Source organism: Trachypithecus francoisi, unplaced genomic scaffold (assembly GCF_009764315.1).
Source record: "Trachypithecus francoisi isolate TF-2019V2 unplaced genomic scaffold, Tfra_2.0 Lachesis_group13, whole genome shotgun sequence".
In the NCBI taxonomy this organism is placed as follows: domain Eukaryota; kingdom Metazoa; phylum Chordata; class Mammalia; order Primates; family Cercopithecidae; genus Trachypithecus; species Trachypithecus francoisi.
In genome coordinates, this window is record NW_022681458.1 from 13558004 (window position 1) to 13578409 (window position 20406).

The 20406-nt window shown below is 40.4% G+C and overlaps 1 protein-coding gene and 1 long non-coding RNA gene across 5 annotated transcripts in view; one reads left to right on the forward strand and one right to left on the reverse strand.

The window, feature by feature from the left end:
- Positions 1–20406, forward strand: part of LOC117094434 — an 88895-nt gene that overhangs the window by 10334 nt on the left and 58155 nt on the right. The window lies entirely within an intron of this gene.
- The window catches only part of COL4A3 (collagen type IV alpha 3 chain), a 148579-nt gene continuing 131273 nt past the window's right edge, over positions 3101–20406 (reverse strand). For 2 of the 4 annotated variants that reach the window (XM_033229989.1, XM_033229988.1), the window contains 11 exons: positions 18324–18509; positions 17363–17493; positions 13425–13497; positions 12527–12598; positions 12313–12438; positions 11374–11472; positions 8437–8646; positions 6962–7139; positions 6718–6832; positions 5093–5265; positions 3101–4234 (listed from right to left, as the gene is read on the reverse strand). In XM_033229989.1, the coding sequence (XP_033085880.1) occupies positions 4150–4234; positions 5093–5265; positions 6718–6832; positions 6962–7139; positions 8437–8646; positions 11374–11472; positions 12313–12438; positions 12527–12598; positions 13425–13497; positions 17363–17493; positions 18324–18509 (1448 nt within the window). In that variant the 3' untranslated portion in view covers positions 3101–4149. Of the gene's footprint in view, positions 4235–5092; positions 5266–6717; positions 6833–6961; positions 7140–8436; positions 8647–10498; positions 10590–11373; positions 11473–12312; positions 12439–12526; positions 12599–13424; positions 13498–17362; positions 17494–18323; positions 18510–20406 lie in introns of those variants that run through there. The other 2 variants (XM_033229990.1, XR_004441545.1) reach the window with 2 other exon arrangements.

Below are 20406 nucleotides of genomic sequence, written 5' to 3' on the forward strand. Positions count from 1 at the left end.
ATGAAATCTGGGCACCTTTTAAAAAGAATAGGATAACAGCAATGTTCAGGGAACAAGGGAGATAACCTTAAAGTCTGGCTGCCTGTGGGCCGGGTGGAACAGAGCCATATTTCTCTTCTTTCAAAAGCAAATAGGAGAAATATTGCTGAATTCTTTTTCTCAGCAAGGAACGTCCCTGAGAAAGAGAATGTGTTCCTAAGGGGAGGCCTCTGAAACGGCCGCTTTGGGAATGTCTGTCTTTTACGGTTGTAGATAAGGGATGAAATAAGCCCCGGTCTCCCGTAGCACTCCCAGGCTTATTAGGACGAGGAAATTCCCACCTAATAAATTCTAGTCAGACCGGTTCTCTGCTCTTGAACCTTGTTTATCAATGACAATGCGTGCACAACGAGACATGGAAGTTCATTAGTGATTCTAGTTTCGCCCTGACCTTGTGATCTCGCCCTGACCTCCTGCGTTGTGATCTTTTGTCGCCCTTGAAGCATGTAATCTCTGTGACCCACACCCTATTCATGCACTCCCTACCCTTTGAAAATTGCTAATAAAAACTTGCTAGTTTTATGGCTCGGGGGGCATCATGGAACCTGCCAACATGTGATGTCTCCTCTGGACACCCAGCTTTAAAATTTCTCTCTTTTGTACTCTTTCCCTTTTTTCCTCAGACCAGCTGACACTTAGGGAAAATAGAAGAGGACCCACGTTGAATATCGGGGGTGGGTTTCCCCTGATAGATCTTAGCCATTTTTGTATTCTTCTTCATAACTTCTGTATTGTCTATTCTTTTTACAGTGAACATCTGTTATTCTTACAATCCAAAAAAAATTTATTTCCATTTTGTAAAAAAAGGACCAGCTTCAATTTAAAAAATGTTTATTCTTAGGCAATACAATAAAATAATATTTTAGATATAATTACAGAAATATTAGTACATTAAAATATTATAATCTTGTCAGTATATAACAATATAAAATATTCAATATATTTTAAATATATTTCATTTGGTTATAGAGTAAATATTAAATTAAGTTTAGTAGCAGTAAGTTACATTTGATACATGAAAATCTTTGTAAGTTAGCCATCAAATTCAAATGTAAGCATTATTTTAATACTTTCATAAATAAGTTACTTAATAACATTTATCTTGCTGAAAGACTTCTGAGAAATCGGTTATTTTAGCACACTGTGAAATTCCAAAGTTGAAGCCCCAATTTTATTTTATTTTATTTTTATTTTATTTTTTTATTTTTTTGAGACGGAGTCTTGCTCTGCCACCCAGGCTGGAGTGCAGTGGCCGGATCTCAGCTCACTGCAAGCTCCGCCTCCCGGGTTTAAGCCATTCTCCTGCCTCAGCCTCCCGAGTAGCTGGGACTACAGGCGCCCGCCTCGTCGCCCGGCTAGTTTTTTGTATTTTTAAGTAGAGACGGGGTTTCACCATGTTAGCCAGGATGGTCTCGATCTCCTGACCTCGTGATCCGCCCGTCTCGGCCTCCCAAAGTGCTGGGATTACAGGCTTGAGCCACCGCGCCCGGCCCCGAAGCCCCAATTTTAAAGAAACAGTTTACATTTTATCTGTAATATTAAATCTTCATAATTATATAAGCTACTCATAAGCTAAGTTACCTGGAAAATAATGCACATGAGCTATAACTTAGTGCCGAAGTACTTCTAAGTAAAGTCTTAGAAGTACGACTGAATAGCTGTTCATATGGCTTCATTGGAATTTCAGGTCTTAGCATCACTTGTCTTCCTCAGAAGTTAAATACTGATAAGAGGGCATGAGAAGATGGAGGCCTGAGTGGAGGCCAGTGGTTTGACATTAGCACCAGTCTAGGGCTTTTACTTATGAGTCAAAGTAGATGACCTTAGAGTCACCTGTGAGTTTGAACTTTAAATAGAGACATGGATGGAGCAGCTGTAGCCAGCTGTACTGGGTAACTGCCTGTAGAGTTGTTGCTTGGGTATTTGTCTAGAACAATATTTCTAGAAATACTTGAAAACCTTGAAAAACAAGGTTTTCTCAGTCTTTAGAGTACATCAGAATCATGTGGTGGGCTTGGTAAAACATAGATATTTTGGGCCCTCCCCCAAGAGTTTCTGATTCTGTAGGTCTGGAGTGGTCCCTAGAATCTGCATCTGTGACAAGTTCCCAGATGATGCTGATGCTGCTCTTCCAGGGACCGCCCTTTGAGAACTACTGGCCTATGGTGGGTTTGTAGAGATTAGCTAGCTCTATATGCCGCTATAGTACACTTGGGATAATGGGACGTTTTTAAAGCAGAAAAATTTATTCGTTAAGTGAATCTAAATAAGTGAAATGCCGCCCATCTTAGTTGAGATGTAAAAATGGCTTGACAGCAAACACATGAGCAGTGAAGGATGGAAACCATGTGAGCCATGGCCATAGTCTGTGCTGTCCTCTGGGTCACGTTTTTCACTTACAAAGCAATTGAGATTGAAGCAGTAGCCTGAATTTAAATATCAGCACCACCAACTCCACCTCGGTAGATCAAGAAGCATCTTCAAAGCTTTGTCTCTTGGTGTCTGGACTCTTAAGACTCATCAAATAGTGTTATCATCAAGTATAACACTAGTTTAATGTTTTGTAGATCTTGGTTTTTCTGCTGTTATTCAGACCTTATCTTCTCTTGGCTTTTCTAAGAGAAACTAGAAGCCCTCGGTTTCTCTAGGCATAGACCTTATTTTTAACCTTTACTTGGGCCTGCTGAATTATCATAATGAAGTATAACAGCAGTGAAAAGGAAGAAAAAACGAGAGGGGAGGGAAGCTACTTGTATATGTGAGATTCTTAACAGAGCAATGAGTTACTTTTTCTGGGATATTAGATCAGAAACAAGTCTCTTTTTTTCTCTTAGCATCTCTGTAGGTTAGTATAGTATCTGGGACATGCTTGGTGCTGAATAACATGATTGTTAAGTTGAATTAAGTAACCTTGGGAATGTATCAACACCTTGAAAAGCGGGTTTTAAGACATACAGCAGCCAAATTATACAGTTTGATACATTAAGATTTTTAAACAATGGACTCTTTCAATATGGTTTGTAAGAATATATAACATAAAAAGTGTTGCTTTTTTTTTTAAACAAAGGAAGAATTAGAGAAGTAACAAAGGAATAAATCTGTAAAACCTAGAGTGATGACATATTCAGAGCAATGAAAAAATAGATTCTGAGTCTGATAAACCAACAAATGGCTTAAGTCCGTTCGTGGATTATTGAACTGCTCCTTTACATAAGATATGCACCAACATTTATGGGATGAGGATAAAGTACACATTTCATAAGTAGTATTCTTGTTATTTGTGTGGGTATGCTGGTAAAAGAGAAGTTAAAGTTATACATATTTCATAGTATGTATATAACAATATCCTTTTAAAACTAATTCACTAAGGGGGAAAATTGTATATGCTTTGAATACAAGCAGATTTTAGAGCTACAGTGAAATGAATTTAATAAACAAAAAAATCTTTAAAAATCAACAAAACAAAACCATACAGTATTTCCAACAGTGTTATGGTTCCATCAGGGAATCCCCCTTTTGCGCTTAGCAGTGGGCATGTTTGAAACATTCCTAGAAAATCCATGAACCTCAGTTCAGTTCTGTGTTCCATCAGGCCTTATGGTCCTCAGCAGGTCTGAAAGTCCAGTTCTATACACAATGCTCCAGGATCCCATATGCCCCCTTCTCTTCCCATACCCAGGGTCTGAAGTTTCATGAAGGTGTGGTGGGGCAATCAAACACTGATTTAGCCTCCCTGAGTCTTAAAGACAGGAGGAGGACAAATGTGGGAATACAGTGGGCCAAATATTTCATAACTTGTAGCGTTCAAACTTCATACAATCACCATACTGACAGTGCCTTGGATGTAAGTGGAATAGATTTTTGGTGTTATTTTGTGAATAGTTGCTGCTTTGCCACAGGGAACTTTGAAATAGCACAGATTAGAGACCCAGATCACAGAACTGACTTGAAAGAACTGCTTTGTTCTGTGGGGAAACAAATGGAAACTTTGTACTGAGTCACCATGGAGCAATATTGTTTGGTTAAAGAAAAATACCTAAATAAAAGCATGCTCTGTCATTACTTTGTTCTTTAGGATGAAAAATAGCAGTTCTGCTGTCTCTTTTAGCTTTAGTGTCCTTTCTTCATGCACACCTGACAGCGACTTATTATTTTTTCTAATTCTCCAGCTTTCACAGTTGATGGAATAGGCTTTCTGAAATAAAAACAAACCAAAAAAAAAAAACAAACAAACTGATTTATGCATAAAAGGGAATTTTTGCTGAGTTTGAGTTTTATGAATGAATATTGTCGCTATTTTGAAATTTATTACAGGGTCGGCGTGGTGGCTCACGCCTGTAATCCTAGCACTTTGGGAGGCTGAGGTGGGAGGATCACTTGAGGTCAGGAGTTTGAGACCAGCCTGGCTAACATGGTGAAACCCCATCTCTACTAAAAACAACAAAAATTAGACAGGTATCATGGCATATGCCTTCTATAATCCCAGCTACTCAGGAGGCTGAGGCAGGAGAATCACTTAAACCTGGGAAGTGGAGGTTCCAGTGAGCCCAGGTCATCAGATTGTGCCACTGCACTCCAGCCTGGGCAACAGAGCAAGACTGTCTCAAAAAAAAAAAAAAAAGAAAGAAAGAAATTTATTATAGGACTATTTATCGTTATGGAAGAAGTATATTTCTGAAAAGGCATATATGGTGGCATTTTATAATTTTAGTCATATTTCAGCAGCATTAAAGAAACATAAGCCTTGATGAAAACTTACAGATCATCTTTTTTGTAATACAAACTACTCCCACCCTTTAAATAATCCACATTATTCGCAAGTCTTTCAATATAGTAAATTCAGATGAGAGATCATTTAGTGTGATTGCATCAAGTAATTTACTATAAATATATATACAAATGTTAAATGTGTTGAGTAATGACAAAACACTGATTTTTGTCTTTATTGGCACAGTAGTACAAAATCATGGCCACTCCGTGACCCGAGAACACAGGCAACTTTCAACAGTTCTGCAATTGAGTCATCAGATTCAGCTTGATGGTGAGTAGTTACCTGAACATTCTTTCTGGGTTTAATGAAGCCAGCCAGAAACTGTAGGAATTTGAATAGTAGTTGCACGTTCCTCTTCCATGACATTCTAGAAATGGGCTGGCTCGGAATTCTTCCAGGCAGGAGCCAGGGGAGGCCAGTGCTTGCCCGCTGCCCTCAGAACCTGCACTTGTGAACTACCACAATTTAAAAAATCTGAGTAAACACTCTGTCCACTGGGATTCAAATTTTCAAATCTCTACTTTTTTTTTTTTTTTTTTTAATGAATGGGCAACTGTGAGTAAAGAAGGGGGAGGAATGATCATAAGTGATGCTACAGATTAGAAATAACCACCTATGTGGCCAGGCGCAGTGACTCATGCCTGGAATCCCAGCTCTCATGCCTATAATCCCAGCTCGCTCTTTGGGAGGCCTAGGTGGGCAGATCACTTGAGGTCAGGAGTTTGAGGCCAGCCTGGCTGACATAGTGAAACTATGTCTGTACTAAAAATACAAAAATTAGCTGGCATGGTGGCGTGTGCCTGTAGTCCAAGCTACTCAGGAGGCTGAGGCAAGAGAATTGCTTGAACCCTGGAGGCAGAGATTGCAGTGAGCCAGGAGGTGGAGATTGCAGTGAGCCAAGATTGCACCACTGCACTCCAGCCTGGGCAACAGAGGGAGATTCTGTCTCAAGAAAAAAAGAAAAAGAAAAAAGAAAGAACCACCTGTGTGCAGCTATGACAGTCATCACAGTCACACATGGCCATTCCAGAGACTTCTTCACTAGCATTGACATCTGACAGCTTTTTCTTTAAAAGACTTTCTTTGCTTTTATCTCTGTATGAATGTGAAAGGGGCACAGATTTTGGAGCAGACAGACCTGGGTTCAGATCCTAGCTATTCCACTAAATAGTTGTAAGACCTTGGGGAAAGTACTTCATTCTTGTTTGTAAAACTGTAGATGATAGAAATGACCTATCAGAGTTTTCATAAAAATTACAGAGAATGTATATAAAGCAGTTATCTTATTAAAAATAGGCATTCCAGGCTGGGTGCAGTGACTCATGCCTGTAATCCCAGCACTTTGGGAGGCTGAGTTGGGTAGATCACTGGAGGTCAGGAGTTTGAGACCAGCCTAGGCAATATAGTGAAACCCTGTCTCTACTAAAAAAACAAAACAAACAACCAAAAATACAAAAATTAGCTGGGCGTGGTGGCACACACCTGTAATCTCAGCTACTCAGCAGGCCGAGGCAGGAGAATCACTTGAACCTGGGAGGCAGAGGTTACAGTGAGCCAAAATCATTCCATTGCACTCCAGCCTGGGTGACAGAGTGAGACTCTGTCTCAAAAGATAAAAATAATAAAAAAAGAGGGATTCCGTTATCAATAAATGGCAGCTACTATTCACCTAAATTTCATAATAGAATTTGTAGGTAATCTCCTTCTGAGAAGTCTTTTTTTAATACTCCATTATTTACCAGAAGTAAAAAAAAAAGTGTATTTATAGATTTTCAAGGAAATGTCTATGGCATGTTGCACCCACTGACATCAGGCAGCATCGACCCTGGGAACCACATTTTACCCAGCACAATGTAACATTCTACGGGTAGTCTTTACTATAAAACTCCTGTTCCTTTTCTCCTCACCATGATGAATGAAAATCCTTTCCAGAGAGAAATCCAGCCATGAGGACATGGAGGAATGTCAGTGGTTTGGCTGTGAACGGCTATGGCGATCGCAGGACCTTCACAAACAGTGCATCTGTAACATGAAACAAAGACACTGTGGCAGCATTGCCACTTTCTGCACTGTGATGTGCTGCCTTACATTCCATTACAAGGGAAGTGATTCACTTGGTCCCATTGTAAAACTAGGGGATTGGATTTTTACCTGCTTATGTAAGGCTCAAGGGCCCTGCCAGTAATGGGAGCCATGTTCATTGGCATCAGAGCTGGTGTGGACAGCCAGTATGAATAATCATTTCGAGATGCGAAATTACATACATCATTGACATTGCAGAATAAGAATGGCATTGTGGTAAATCGCTGCAGGCAGCTGCCCAGAGTTCCTAATGAAATATCAGACTGAGAATCACTTTCAGTAAATTAAAGTTATTTTCGGCATTGCTACTAGAGAGAAGCTAATTAAAACGTAACCTGTAGCAAAAGCTGGACAAAGACAACACAAAAGAGTTATCTGCAAAGTGTAGTATTGAAAAGTTTTCATACTGATAGAAATCAAAGATCCAATAGGCAAACAAATCTTCTTTCTCCCACCTTTAATACTTCCTGCGGCTCTTTCTTTCTTTCTTTTTTTTTTTGAGATGGAGTCTCACTCTGTCACCCAGGCTGGAGTGCAGTGGCCGGATCTCGGCTCACTGCAAGCTCCGCCTCCCGGGTTTATGCCATTCTCCTGCCTCAGCCTCCCGAGTAGCTGGGACTACAGGCACCCACCACCTCGCCCGGCTAGTTTTTTTTGTATTTTTTTTAGTAGAGACAGAGTTTCTGCTAAACCAGGATGGTCTCGAACTCCTGACCTTGTGATCCGCCCGTCTCGGCCTCCCAAAGTGCTGGGATTACAGGCTTGAGCCACCGTGCCCGGCCCCCTGTGGCTCTTTCTAATTGATCTAGAACATGGGGGCTAGCATAGGTCAGCTGGGATAGTGTTTTTGCTTCAAAGTATTCCCACTTATTCATATGTACATAATAGCTAATTACCAGATAAAGGTTTAGAAAAACTATTATTTGTGAAATTAAAAAGCAAACGGGTAGGCTGGGCATGGTGGCTCACACCTGTAATCCCAGCACTTTGGGAGGCTGAGGAGGGAGGATTGCTTGAGCTCAAGAGTTTGAGACAAACCTTGACAATATAGCCAGACCTCGTCTCTATTGAAAATCAAAAAAATTAGCTGGATATAGTGGCATGTGCCTGTAGTCCCAGCCATTCAGGAGTCTGAGGTGGGAGAATTGCTTGAGCCTGGGGTGTTGATGCTGCAGTGAGCCGTGTTGCACCACTGCACTCCAGCCTGGGTGATGAAAGTGAGACCCTGTCTAAAAAAAAAAAAAAAGAGAAAAAGAAAAACACCAAAAAGATAAACGCAGATAGGTGGTTTAGGGGGTTTTAGGGGCAAATTGTTTGCACTGAATGGGAGGAGCTGGGCTGGCATTCCTGAGCTAGGCTCCTTCCAGCATTTTACATTCCAGAATGAAAATTAGGCCAGTGTTGTTTTATTTGCTCTCTTTAAAATGTGCCAGGAGATACTCAAGGTTGTTTACACTTAACTTCAGAGGGAAGCATCCTAGGCTGTAAAGATTTACAATCTGCATGTGGAACAATACAACTGGCAAATGGGACTGGGACATTACCGAGGTCTTGTCCATGGGCTCGTTCATTCCCTTGTACAAAAAGAAAAGAAAACCCACTGTAGAGTGGCGCTGTCCCCTCTGGACATGAAGGGATTGCTGTGGTTTGACTGTGTCGGGTGAAGACAAAGCCTCTCGTTGTCCAGGTTGCAGGTGATCCACTGTCTCCACGTTTTCCTTTCAAACCTGGCAATCCATCTGATCCAGGTGGTCCTTCAAAAAACACATTCTAAATGTTGCAACAGACAGAAAATCTTAAACTTGTTTTTTCAAAGTACTAATTTAAATATATGTGTATATATATGTTGAGCCCCATATATTGAAAGAAATCCTGGAGAAGAGTGGCTTATAAAAATGGCCAAACGGTATTATTAAATGTTAAGCAGTTTATCACACAGTGCCTCTTCTTATCAATCTTTGTGTGAAAATCTGATGAGTTTTTTGAGATCAGGTCTTTATCTTTGAATGCCTCTGTGAGGCCTGGCACAGTGGCCTGCCTGCATCTGGTAGGTCTTATGTATGTTTTTTATGAATAAATGAATGAATCCTCCTACAATGTGATGGGAGAAAAATCCAATATCTACAACTTAAAGTCTATTCAAGTAGATAATAATAAATTACTTATGGTTTTGATAAATTCACAAATTATTGCAACATTGTCTACAATAAACAATTGCAGAAAACACTGAAAGCTCTTTTTAAAAGTTCAAACTTCAAGAAAGTTTTGATCAATTTGTAAGGAAAGTAAGACGAGAAGGTTTTTTTTTTTTTTTTTTTTTAACTGTAATAAGGGTTAATTTATTTTATTTATATGAGTTAAAAACAAAGTAAATGCTTTCTGTACATTTTTCTCCCTGTGTAGAAAAACTTTCTATACTTTGGAGTGCGGAGTTGGACAAGGCTAATCCACCCTTGTCATGTTCTAGATGAGGACCAGTGAGCTGTCCTCTCTTCCATTCCTCTTGAACTTCCTTCTCCTTTCTTTCATTGAACAGCTATTGTTTACGGTATTGGCATTGGCTTCCACCTCCTCACCCCCATCCATTTGTGCAGCCACTGTACCCAGACTCCCTCCCCAACCAGATTTGGGCCATGGTTCTTTAGGGTCCTAAGGAAGCACAGAGAAAACAGAGGCGGTTAGACTTTGGGCTACATCATCACAGGAATTCGTTTTGTTGGCCACAAACATCCATGCCCCTGGGAGTCAGGCATTGTCACAGTTTAGTCCTGACTCAGAAGTCAGGACTTCCCACAAAAATTTGTAAAAGCCCCAATATTATATATTTTTTCAATTTTCTCTGAATTCTGCCCACTCTTGTCTCCTCCAGGGACCTTGAGTGGTTTTTTGAAATTAAAAATAGGCCACATCCAAATTCTCCAGTCTGATATCTTACTTGAAAAATCCAAGTTGCCATGGTTTTAATATATTGGGGAGACACATTTTTCTCTTTTCCTAACCCCTGCCCTCATTCAGAGGGGGTATAATTGACCCCAAACAAAAGATGCCTCCTGATCTCTACACAGGAATTGGAAAGTGATTAGCTGAGCAGGGCAGGAACTGGAAGTGAGCTTTTGTACAGATGTGTGATATCCAAGGCATTTCCGTATCTCCAAGAAGGGGGCCAGGGCTGTCAGTTTATGCCAGTGCAGTTTGACTCTTAGATCCCTTTGTCATTCTTAGATCCCTTTGTCATTCTCCAATGCTATGGAGATAGCATTCAGTTCAATGCTGTGGAGATAGCATTCAGTTCAATGCTGTGGAGATAGCATTGAACTGTCTACTTGCTAATTAATTCTCAACAAAAGTTGTATTGCAGTGCCCTTGCTCTTGCTGTTGCCCCATTCTTAGGGCATTAAAGCCTTGGTCATTAAAATTTTTAAATTAATAGAATTATTAATAAAAGTGTTTTGTCACTTCAGAAACCACACTTTAAGGAAAGTTGAATGATTAATAGTACTCCACTGTGCACCCATGGCAACACTAAATCATATGTAATTATGCAATTAGTATTATAATATTAACGTCATATTTGAATTTTTAAAAATGTAAGTCTACAGTCTTTACCATTTTAATATAGTAGATCTGAGCATAATATATGCCAGTAAATTCAGAAATCACATTTAGAATTTTTCTTGCTTTAACAAAGTCAGCAATCCTAAAAAATAGAAGATTTGGACATCAAGGTAGTTTCCAGAAAAGTGCTTTGAAACATTTGCAGAAGGTAGATGTTGATCCAAGTGTCAAACTGACACATACAGCATATATTCAGAATAAAACACTATATGTAAGAGGCCCCTTTTCATGACACACATGAATTGTTGAATTCTATTCAAGAATAGCTTTTTGTTTTTTGAGATGGAGTCTCACTCTGTCACCCAGGTTGGACTGCAGTGGTGTGATCTTGGCTCACTGCAACCTCCACCTCCCAAGTTCAAGCAATTCTCCTGCCTCAGCCTCCCAAGTAGCTGGGATTACAGGCACCTGCCACCATGAAGAATGGCATTTTTGAAAGATGGCTTTCTTAAAAAAGGATACTAAGTTGCTCTTCTATGCATACCAAGGTAATATTTTTCTAGCTACGTACTTACGTACCGCTCCTATAAATAATAATTATTAACTAATTACTCCTGTAAGTTATTAAAAACAGGTATTGGCCTTTTTGAAAGAAGAACACCCATAGGACTTATTAGTTCTATTTGTCCTCGGGCTAAACTGTGCATCAGTTTGGAGCCCATCTGACCAGCGAAGAGGTCGGAAAAATAGTGTGTTCCAATAATTCTTGATTCTCATCTTCCAAATTAACATTTGATCCTTGGCCTTTGGTCTGATCTGAATAACATAAACTCAAAGGCCTAGATAACTCATAGTCACCCACTCAAACAAGACCTCTTTATGTCTAAATAACACTTCTTCAGTGAGGAAACAAGCTGGGTGTTTACCTGGCTCTCCTTTAGAACCTTTGTTGCCTTTTTCTCCAGCTGGTCCAGGACTTCCTGGTTTTCCATCCTTGCCTGGCTTACCTCTTGGCCCACAGGGTCCTAGGCAAAAACCAACACTGCATTGCATTTTATCATATAGGATGAAAGATAAGGTGACCAACCATCCCGTTAACCCAGGACTTTCTCAGTTTCAGGAATGAAAGTCCTGCATCCTGGGAAGGTCCTCGGTCCTGAGCAAGCTAGGATGATTAGTCACCTAACTTGTTAGCCCCACTTCCCAAAAAACAAGGCTCTCGAAAATGAACTATGAGGATACTTAATGCAGTAGTTTAAAATTGTGCTGCAATTTTGATTTATGTTCTTCCAGAATTCACTATGTCCCTGAATTGATCAAACTAATAAGTAATATCTTTATCTCCTAGGAGATTCAGACACACTTAAGGCGTGATCATTCCATTCAGAAGCCTATTACAATACGCTCTGCTTGTGTAGAGGGGTTAGTTCAGTTTCCAAACACCAGTATTTTGAGAAGATTCCTAAATCATTATTTTTTCTAATACTTTGCTGTACAAAGTGTTAGAAAAGTATAAATTCACAGAACTCAGGTATATTCAGACAATCATTTAGAAATAGAACCCCAAGACTGACAGTTGTCAGAGGAGATAGACATACCTTTACCTTAATAAAAAATAAAAAAACAAAAATATGCTCCCCTAAAGTGTATTTGTTCAAGTTATACTATGTACAACAGCTTTCAATAGATTCCAAGGTCTTTTATTTGCTGGTCAAGGGTAAAATGAGCTCAATCCTAAGACTGTGAAAACCACTATCATGTTCAACATTTTCTGTGAAGTTGTATCAGCTGTTTCCAAAGCAGTTTACAGGTATTTTGGTTCAACCACTTCCTAGTGATCCAAGTCAATGCTGCCAGTCTCACACCTAGGTTTCCAGGTGGCCCTGGTGGCCCAGGTTCGCCCTGCATCCCTGGTTCTCCAGGTGTGCCAGGTGGCCCTGGGCTTCCTGGAAGGGAGATAATCTTAAGTGTGCCAGGGTCTCCACGTATACCTGTTGACATAAACATAAGAAGAAGATGATGGCTTCACGGATGCGTTACCTTTCTTCATTGAGATCAATAGTAAGGAAATTTATTTACCAGGTGGTCCTATTGGCCCAATTGGTCCTGGAGGTCCAATGGATCCTAGAAATCCAGGATTACCCTTTTCTCCTAAAAACAAACAAACAAAAACACAATGTGATTCCACTTAGATCAATGAGTCTCCTACTTCTTCAGGTTGATGATTGACTCTAAGGACAAATACTAGAAGTGTGCCTGGAGGCTCTGTCCTGTGGGTTCTGTCACAAGGGCTGCAATTTCATTTTTGTTCACATAGGTTTTGGCATGTCACTGGGACCCAGTAGGTCATGCTTAATGAGTCTGTAAAGAAATATATTCCAGAAGCAGGCATGAAGAACTTGTATTTTAACACTGAAGGGGAAGGGTCCTTAAGAGTCCAATTTTTGAGTTCAGAAACCAATTTGATATTTAAGGTAAGATACAAAGTCACATTAAAACCTATTTTACCATCTGGTGAATTATATTGCTTTGTTGTCATAGTTATCTACTTTCTCAGCTTATTACTCTAGCTTTACTCGTAGCCTAGAGTTAGTTACATCAGGAGTTCTCTTGAGCACATAGAGAATATTTGCTTTGTGCCATATTGTTGTTTTAGTATTGGATTCAACTGGATATTCTGTGTCCTAAATGGAGTAGCCTGGTACTGCCAGCATGAACTAATCAAGTGGTAAGATTTCTCTTGCAAGCACAGTCTTTTACACAAATAAAACAAGGTTACTGAGAGCCGTTCATCTGGAGAAATACTCTATTTTAAAGAATCTTGAAATAGTATAGTGGAGCCTTCCTACTTCACTCATATCGAGGTCCTATTTGTACTAACCCCAGCTGTCTGTACTTCAACAAACACTTGTGTGCCCTAAAATATAAATTGAGGTTATCGTATTTGCATATAAAGAGCAATGCACAAAAACAGTACCTTTCACGCCCGGAAACCCCTGGAATCCAGGATCACCTCTGAGTCCTGGAAGACCTGGAGTACCTGGTGCTCCCTATATTTCAAAAAAAGGGAGTAGAACCAAAACAAATCTTTTAAAATTACTAAATTCACAGCAGTTTTTAAAAAATGCAAATAGGATATAATATTATGTTGGATGAGAATAAGCTGAAGTTAGCAGACATCATTTTTTCAATCAAGGCTATAACTCCTTTGGCCACTTAGAACCTTTCCTTAGGACTATCATTTTAAAAGTAAAATAAAAGCTTCCCTTAAGCCCAAGAGCAAACATACCTTCTAATGTTGTTGTATGTTGTTTTAGTATTGGATTCAACTGGATATTCTGTGTCCTAAATGGAGTAGCCCAGTACTGCCAGCATGATTTTTTATTTTTTTCATTTTTTTGAGACAGAGTCTCGTTTTGTCATCCAGACTGGAGTGCAGTGGCATAATCTTGGCTTGCTGCAACCTCTGCCTCCCACATTCAAGTAATTCTCATGCCTCAGCCTCCTGAGTAGCTGGGATTACAGGCATGCACCACCACACCTGGCTAATTTTTGTATTTTGAGTAGAAACAGGGTTTCACCATGTTGGCCAAGCTGGTCTCGAACTCCTGACCTCAAATGATCTGCCCACCTCAGCTTCCCAAAGTGCTGGGATTATAGTAGTGAGCTACCATGCCTGGCCCAGAATGAAAATTATACTCATCTGTATTTATAATTGTTGCAAAGACAACAAAACCATTGTTGAGTTATAGCACCCAAGCATCATTCTAACTAAGCTAGCAGAGCCATAAATTACTCTTGACCATGATGATAGGAGAAGTAATGTCCAGGGATGGGAGTGTATAGGAGTTGTCAAGAGAGAGTATTTGACAGGCATATTTGACAAGGATGCAATAATCTAAGCGGGAAGGAGGTGCTCTCTTCTTGTGAGGCTCACATGAACTGGTCTTATAGCCAGAAGATGCTCAAGCAAAGCCATAGAAGGAGGGAGGAGGGAGCAGGGCTTCTGAAAAGAGCTGTTTGTCAAAATGTATGCTAAATCTACTTTCATACTGTCCATATGATTTGAGATAATGCTATTACCTGAGAATAATGGGCTTTGAAGGTCATGAAAAGTGCCAAGAATAAAACTGGCCTTGAACCAGCTATCTTTGGAGCAAGAAGACCAAAGAAGGAACCATCTGATTGCTTGGATAAAGCGTTGTTAAAAAAAGAAGAGAGAGAAAACAGAACCATCTGATCAAGGACTTGCTGGCTTCTCATTTCTGCCTGTTCCTCTTGAGGCTAAGGTAACTATGAAAAAGAGCATGTTGCCAGGGTTATCCCTGGTAGCAGGAGGGAGCTGTTAAAGGCCGCAAGCCAGTTGAGACATCCATCAATAATTGTCTTTCAACTGTACGTATAGAAGCCTATGAATGACCATGAAATCACCAGAGGAGTTAAGTAAGATCATGTTTCCAAACCAAGCTTTATACATCCCAGTGTCCTTGGAAGGTCTTTAGATGTAACTGTGGATCAAATTGGCAACTTTCAAAGAATCATGGAGAACACAAGAGACACTTACAGACTGAAGATGGGCAAATATGTCATTTTTCAAAAAAAAAAAAAAAGAAAAACATTTAAAAGTAGATTCTGGAAATCAAATACCAAGACAGCTTAAGAGTGATTCCTAACAATGAGCTATGGCAAAGTACCTCATTATGCATCACTGATGAGGTTAGTAGAGGACAAAATGAGTTATACCGTACATGTTCTGTACATTGACCATTTACATGGTAGAGAGAGCTGTGCCACGTGCCATGGTAGCTCTCTCTACCATGTTTTTGTGGCCAAAATGGCTGCTGCATAGAGGAACAAGGATAGATTTAAAGCTTGGTGAATGGCCACGTCGAAAGGCAGTTCATTAAGGGATTAATTCCAGCTTGTAGAGAGAGAACTCTGGGCACAAAGAGCTGCTTTGTAAGTGTTTCTTGGATCAGCAAGTGATGTCCTCCCTCTTCTTAGTCTAGAAAATCAGACCTCCATTACCTGACTCCTGCTTAGCCCTCCAGACTTCTCTCAAGGTGTCCTCATTCCCACCTCAGGTCCAGTAATAGAGTTGTGTGTTTGTCACTCACACACACCCATTGTCATTTTGCTCAGAAAGCTCCCTTCCTCCACCCCACCCATACCCCTGCTTTTCTTATTTTCTTGGATAACTCCTATGCGTCTGTCAAGACTCAGACCAGGCATCAGTCTCCTCGGGGAGGGATCTTTCCTGAGCGTCTTCCCTCTACAGTCTGGATTAAATACCCTTCCTCTGTGTCCCCGTAGCCTCCTGCATTCTTCCTACCACACGGTGTGAAAATGGCCTGTCTCTGTGCCTATCACCCTCACTTTGTTGTGGGCTGCTCTAGGGCAAAGGACTGTAGCTTTTTGTTTTTCTATCCATTGGTACAGAGTAGACACTCAGTTAGGATCCCTGAGTCACATTCATCTATTCAACATCTGTCTCCAAGGATTTGATGTAGACAGAGGGATCAGCTCATCTAATATGCTGCTAAGAGAAAGCTAGGGATGACGGCTGTGGCGTTGAGAGACAGAATATGAATTGAGAGATCGCAGGCTGGGCGCACAGGCCTAAATGAATAAGACAGTGTCTAAGATTGATAAATGTAAAAGTTCTACACTTAAGTCCCAAATAAACATCAATAACAACAAGGTAGGCAAGAAATAATAGAGAAAACTTAGTAGCAGTTCATGAGGAAAAGGCCCATGGCCTTTAGTTGATTACAAGCGCAATGTGGAGACAAGCAGGTCAGCCCAGTGGCCCAAGTGGAATTTTAGGTCTGATTCCTAAAATGACTCGTCTGTCCTTTTGCCACTCACTGGGGTATTGACTTCTAACTTCTGGAGGGCATTCATTCCAGAGGCTATATTTTTTAGGGCAATAATGAGAAACTAGGGTGTATTCAGTACAGAGGCAAAGCTGATAAATGGTTAAACTGAATTTGAAAGAACCAAGTATTTATCCAGGAATAAAATAATTGGAAAGAAATGACAGTTAGCTAGAAACATTAGCAGGCATTTGGGGGGCAGAAAATAAATAGGCATTTACAGGGGAAAGCAGAAAACTTCAGAAGCATATAAGTAGAGGAAAAAGTGACAGTGTCATTTAGAAGGATTCTGAACTCCCAGCTGCTTTTTGAAGATTCCATCACTGGACTTGTTCAGAGTCTAAATAAGCAAGGGTCTGGAATGCTGTAGAGGTGAGTCCCTTACAGACCAAAGTTTTGGAGGCCTCTTAGAGGCCAAATCATTCCAACTCTGAAGATTTTTTGATTTTCAGAAACTTTTGGACTGTGTTCCCTTAGGCATACTGCACAGATGCATCAAAAATTGTAAATGTTTGCTGCTTCCAGGCCCATCTGATCTGGCAATTAATTTATAAGAGTATAATAGCACTCTTGTACTAACAGTAAGTCAATGTTAATGATATGGTTTGGCTGTGTCCCCACCCAAATCTCATCTTGAATTGTAGTTCCTATAATCCCCACATGTCCTGGGAGGGATCTAGTGGGAGGTAATTGAATCATGGGGGTGGTTCCCCCATGCCATTCTCATGATAGTGAGTGAGTTCTCATTAGATCTGATGGTTTTATAAGAGGCTACCCCCTTCACTTGGCACTCATTCTGTCTCCTGTTGCGGTGTGAAGAGGTGCCTTCTGCCACGATTGTAAGTTTCTTGAGGTCTCCCCAGCCATGCAGAATTATGAGTCAATTAAACTTCTTTTCCTTATAAATTACCCAGTCTTGGGTATGTCTTTATTAGCAGCATGAGAATGGACTAATACAGTTAACAATATCAACAATATATGATATAATAATAAGTGGATATTGAATTGATAATGAGTCAAAATAATTATCCATACTCACCAGATGACCTGGTGGTCCCATGTCTCCTACAGTTCCAGGTGGACCTTTTGGGCCAGGGTGGCCCATAGACCCTTTGTCTCCTTTTATGCCTATTACGTGACTCCCTGGAGGTCCAGGGGGACCAGGCTCACCTGAATTCATGAAAAGTCTGTCAGTATTGCCAGCCGGGGAGCTTCGAAGGTTCTACCTATCAGTGATTGTTTCTAATGAAGTATAAACCCTTCACTTAGCATTACCACAAACATTCTTTCCCCTGGGGCATGCGATGGGATTGTGGTAAAGATAGGATGAGATGGTGCCAGTGAAGCACCTGGCACCCACCAGCAGGATCTGCTTCTCCCCAGTGAGGGTCTGTTACAGCAGAGTCTGTGCCTGCTTCCCTAGAGCCTAGCCCAGCTCTAGGGATTCAACAAATAGAGTTGAATGAATGCATCACTGTCTTTTAGGCTAATTAATTATTATTAGTATTTGAGACAGTTTGGTTCTGTTGCCCAGGCCAGAGTGCAGTGGTGCAATCTCAGCTCACTGCAGCCTCTGCCTCCCAGGTTTAAGCGGTTCTCCCATCTCAGCCTCCTGAGTAGCTGGGATTACAGGCACGTACCACCAAGCAAGACTGGCTAATTTTTGTATTTTTTAGTAGAGACAGGGTTTCACCATGTTGGCCAGGCTAGTCTTAAACTCCTGACCTCAAGTGATCCACCCGCCTTGGCCTACCAAAGTGCTGGGATTATAGGCATGAGCCACTGTGTCCAGCCAGGCTCATTGATTTACTGACTACGCATCCCTCAAACAGGCTACCTTGCCTTGACAGTTGCTGGGTGTGGGAACCATGGGTAGATGGGGAATGGAGATGACCACAGGGAAAGAAGAAGCAACAAGGTAACGTGAGGAGGAGGTTGAAAACTTTTGAGGTCAAACATGATTTTTGTTCTTTTATGCTATTTAAAAGTAAACCCTCTACCTGGGCTTCCTCTTAAGCCTGGTGGACCATGATTTCCTTTCTGGCCAGGGATAATTGCACCGGGCAGACCTGGTGGCCCTGGGAATCCTTCTATGCCTGTGGGCCCTCGAGGCCCAGCATCTCCCATGGCCCCTTTTCTGCCAGGGAGGCCAGGAAAACCTGGGGATCCCCTGTCTCCTTTAGCTCCTGCAAAGAAGAAGGCTTAATAAGTTTCTTTAATGGCCATATGGTTGGGTTAGAGTTCTTGGCTATCTTTAATAATGTAAGTACTTTGCTTAAAAGTGTTCAGATTCAGAATATATATTTCTAAAATATATATTTTATAATATATTGCTGGCAAATGCAATATAGAGCTGCAAAAACTGAGTTGAGACTCAGTGTGTCTCCAACTAGCTGTCCGATCTTGGCAAATTCACTTCAGATTTACTTACTATTACAAATTTTGATTTTCTGATTTTAAAAATGGAGGTAATACCTGTTCTAGCTAATTATTTCAGATCAAGTGAGATAACATACAAACATAAAAGCATGGCATAAGCTCTAAAGTGTTATATAAACGTAAGCCACAGTTACTGTCAGCTGATGAACTAATTCATGTTGACATTGTTGAGTCACTGATAATCCGTTAGAGCATAAGAAGCTAAATGGCATAGCACTGATGTGTGCATTTGAAGTATTATCCCGCTAAACCCAGACAAAGGAGCAACAAAATTGCAGTCTTTATTCTGTCCTTTTGCTAACTTCCCCACACATCCCCCATAATAGGAATAGTAGTGGCAGGAGGTTTGGATTTACCAAACACCCCCCAAAATGCCACAAGTTAATACTAATATTTTTCATCTTAGAAAACCTTCAAGAAATTGTGCTTTGACATTCATGAATGAAAAATATTGTAGGAATTGAAAATAATGTCTCCCTCTTCTCTCCCATCTCTGTGTTATTCTAGAAGCAGTAAATGGCATGAAAACAGGAGATAGATATACAGAAGGAGAGGGAGAAAGAAAGGGAGGCTAATAGCTCAGGGGAGGGCTGGGGGAGTTGTTATATAGTAAAGACTTACAATGAAAATAAAATTGATGAATATTGACTGTCTAGCCCTGTGTCTGTTCACATCCTTTAGCTTTTTAATACCTGTAATTTATGCTTTTAAAAGAAAGTGCTTAGATGACTTCAGTTCACTCCAAGCTTTGTAATACTATATTTGCATGGCAATGACCTGAAGCACCAAGATGGCTTGGATTATATATTTCATGTTCATTAAAATGATTACATGCTCTGCAATATGATTTCATTTTAGGATTTTGGAGAATAAACTAATTAAAAGGATTCATACCTTCCAAGTCTCAATGAACTCTTCTCCATATTTAGTTATCCTAGAGGGATTGAGGTGCATAATCATTCACTTACATAATTAGGCTATTGGTTAGTTTTAAGGCTTTTAAACCTAAGGTATGACCGTTTTACACCAAATTTTATTTCCACTTAAAAGCTAGTGTTCTCATTCCAAATGATTAAACTGTGAGTTAGCCTGGGAACATGAAGAGCAACTCTCCTTTTGACCACAATTCTAAAGCTACACTGTGGAACAGGAAAAGCCTTCATGCTCATTGGGAAAGGAGAGGTCTGAGAGATGTGGGAAGACTGAGCTCAACCAAAAGAACAATCAAACCAGTAAGAAACAAATGGGAGAGAACAGCTCTTGTCTACTTTTACACTTTAACTGTTTTGTCAAAGGTGGTTCCTGCCCGACTGAGTTTCTCATTGGCATTGAGCTATTCTTTGCTGGTTCGCATGAGCATCAATAACTAGGACCTTTCCGTGTGCTAGGCCTCTTTGCTAATGAAATGCTCCCATTCATAGGACCCGTGGCTGAGATGGGTCAATGAAATGTGCAAACGATCTGATGTTTATCCTGGAAGGTTTGACTAGAAAATGGAAAAGAGTTAAAAGAAGCTGTTTATCTTGTAAAGCACTGATGTGAGAAATCCAGACTTGCGACCTGCCAAACAAAAAACTTGTAAATACTCTGAATGACATGTTCAGTAAACTGCCATGTCTGAGATGTTGAGAGACTCTCTGGGTA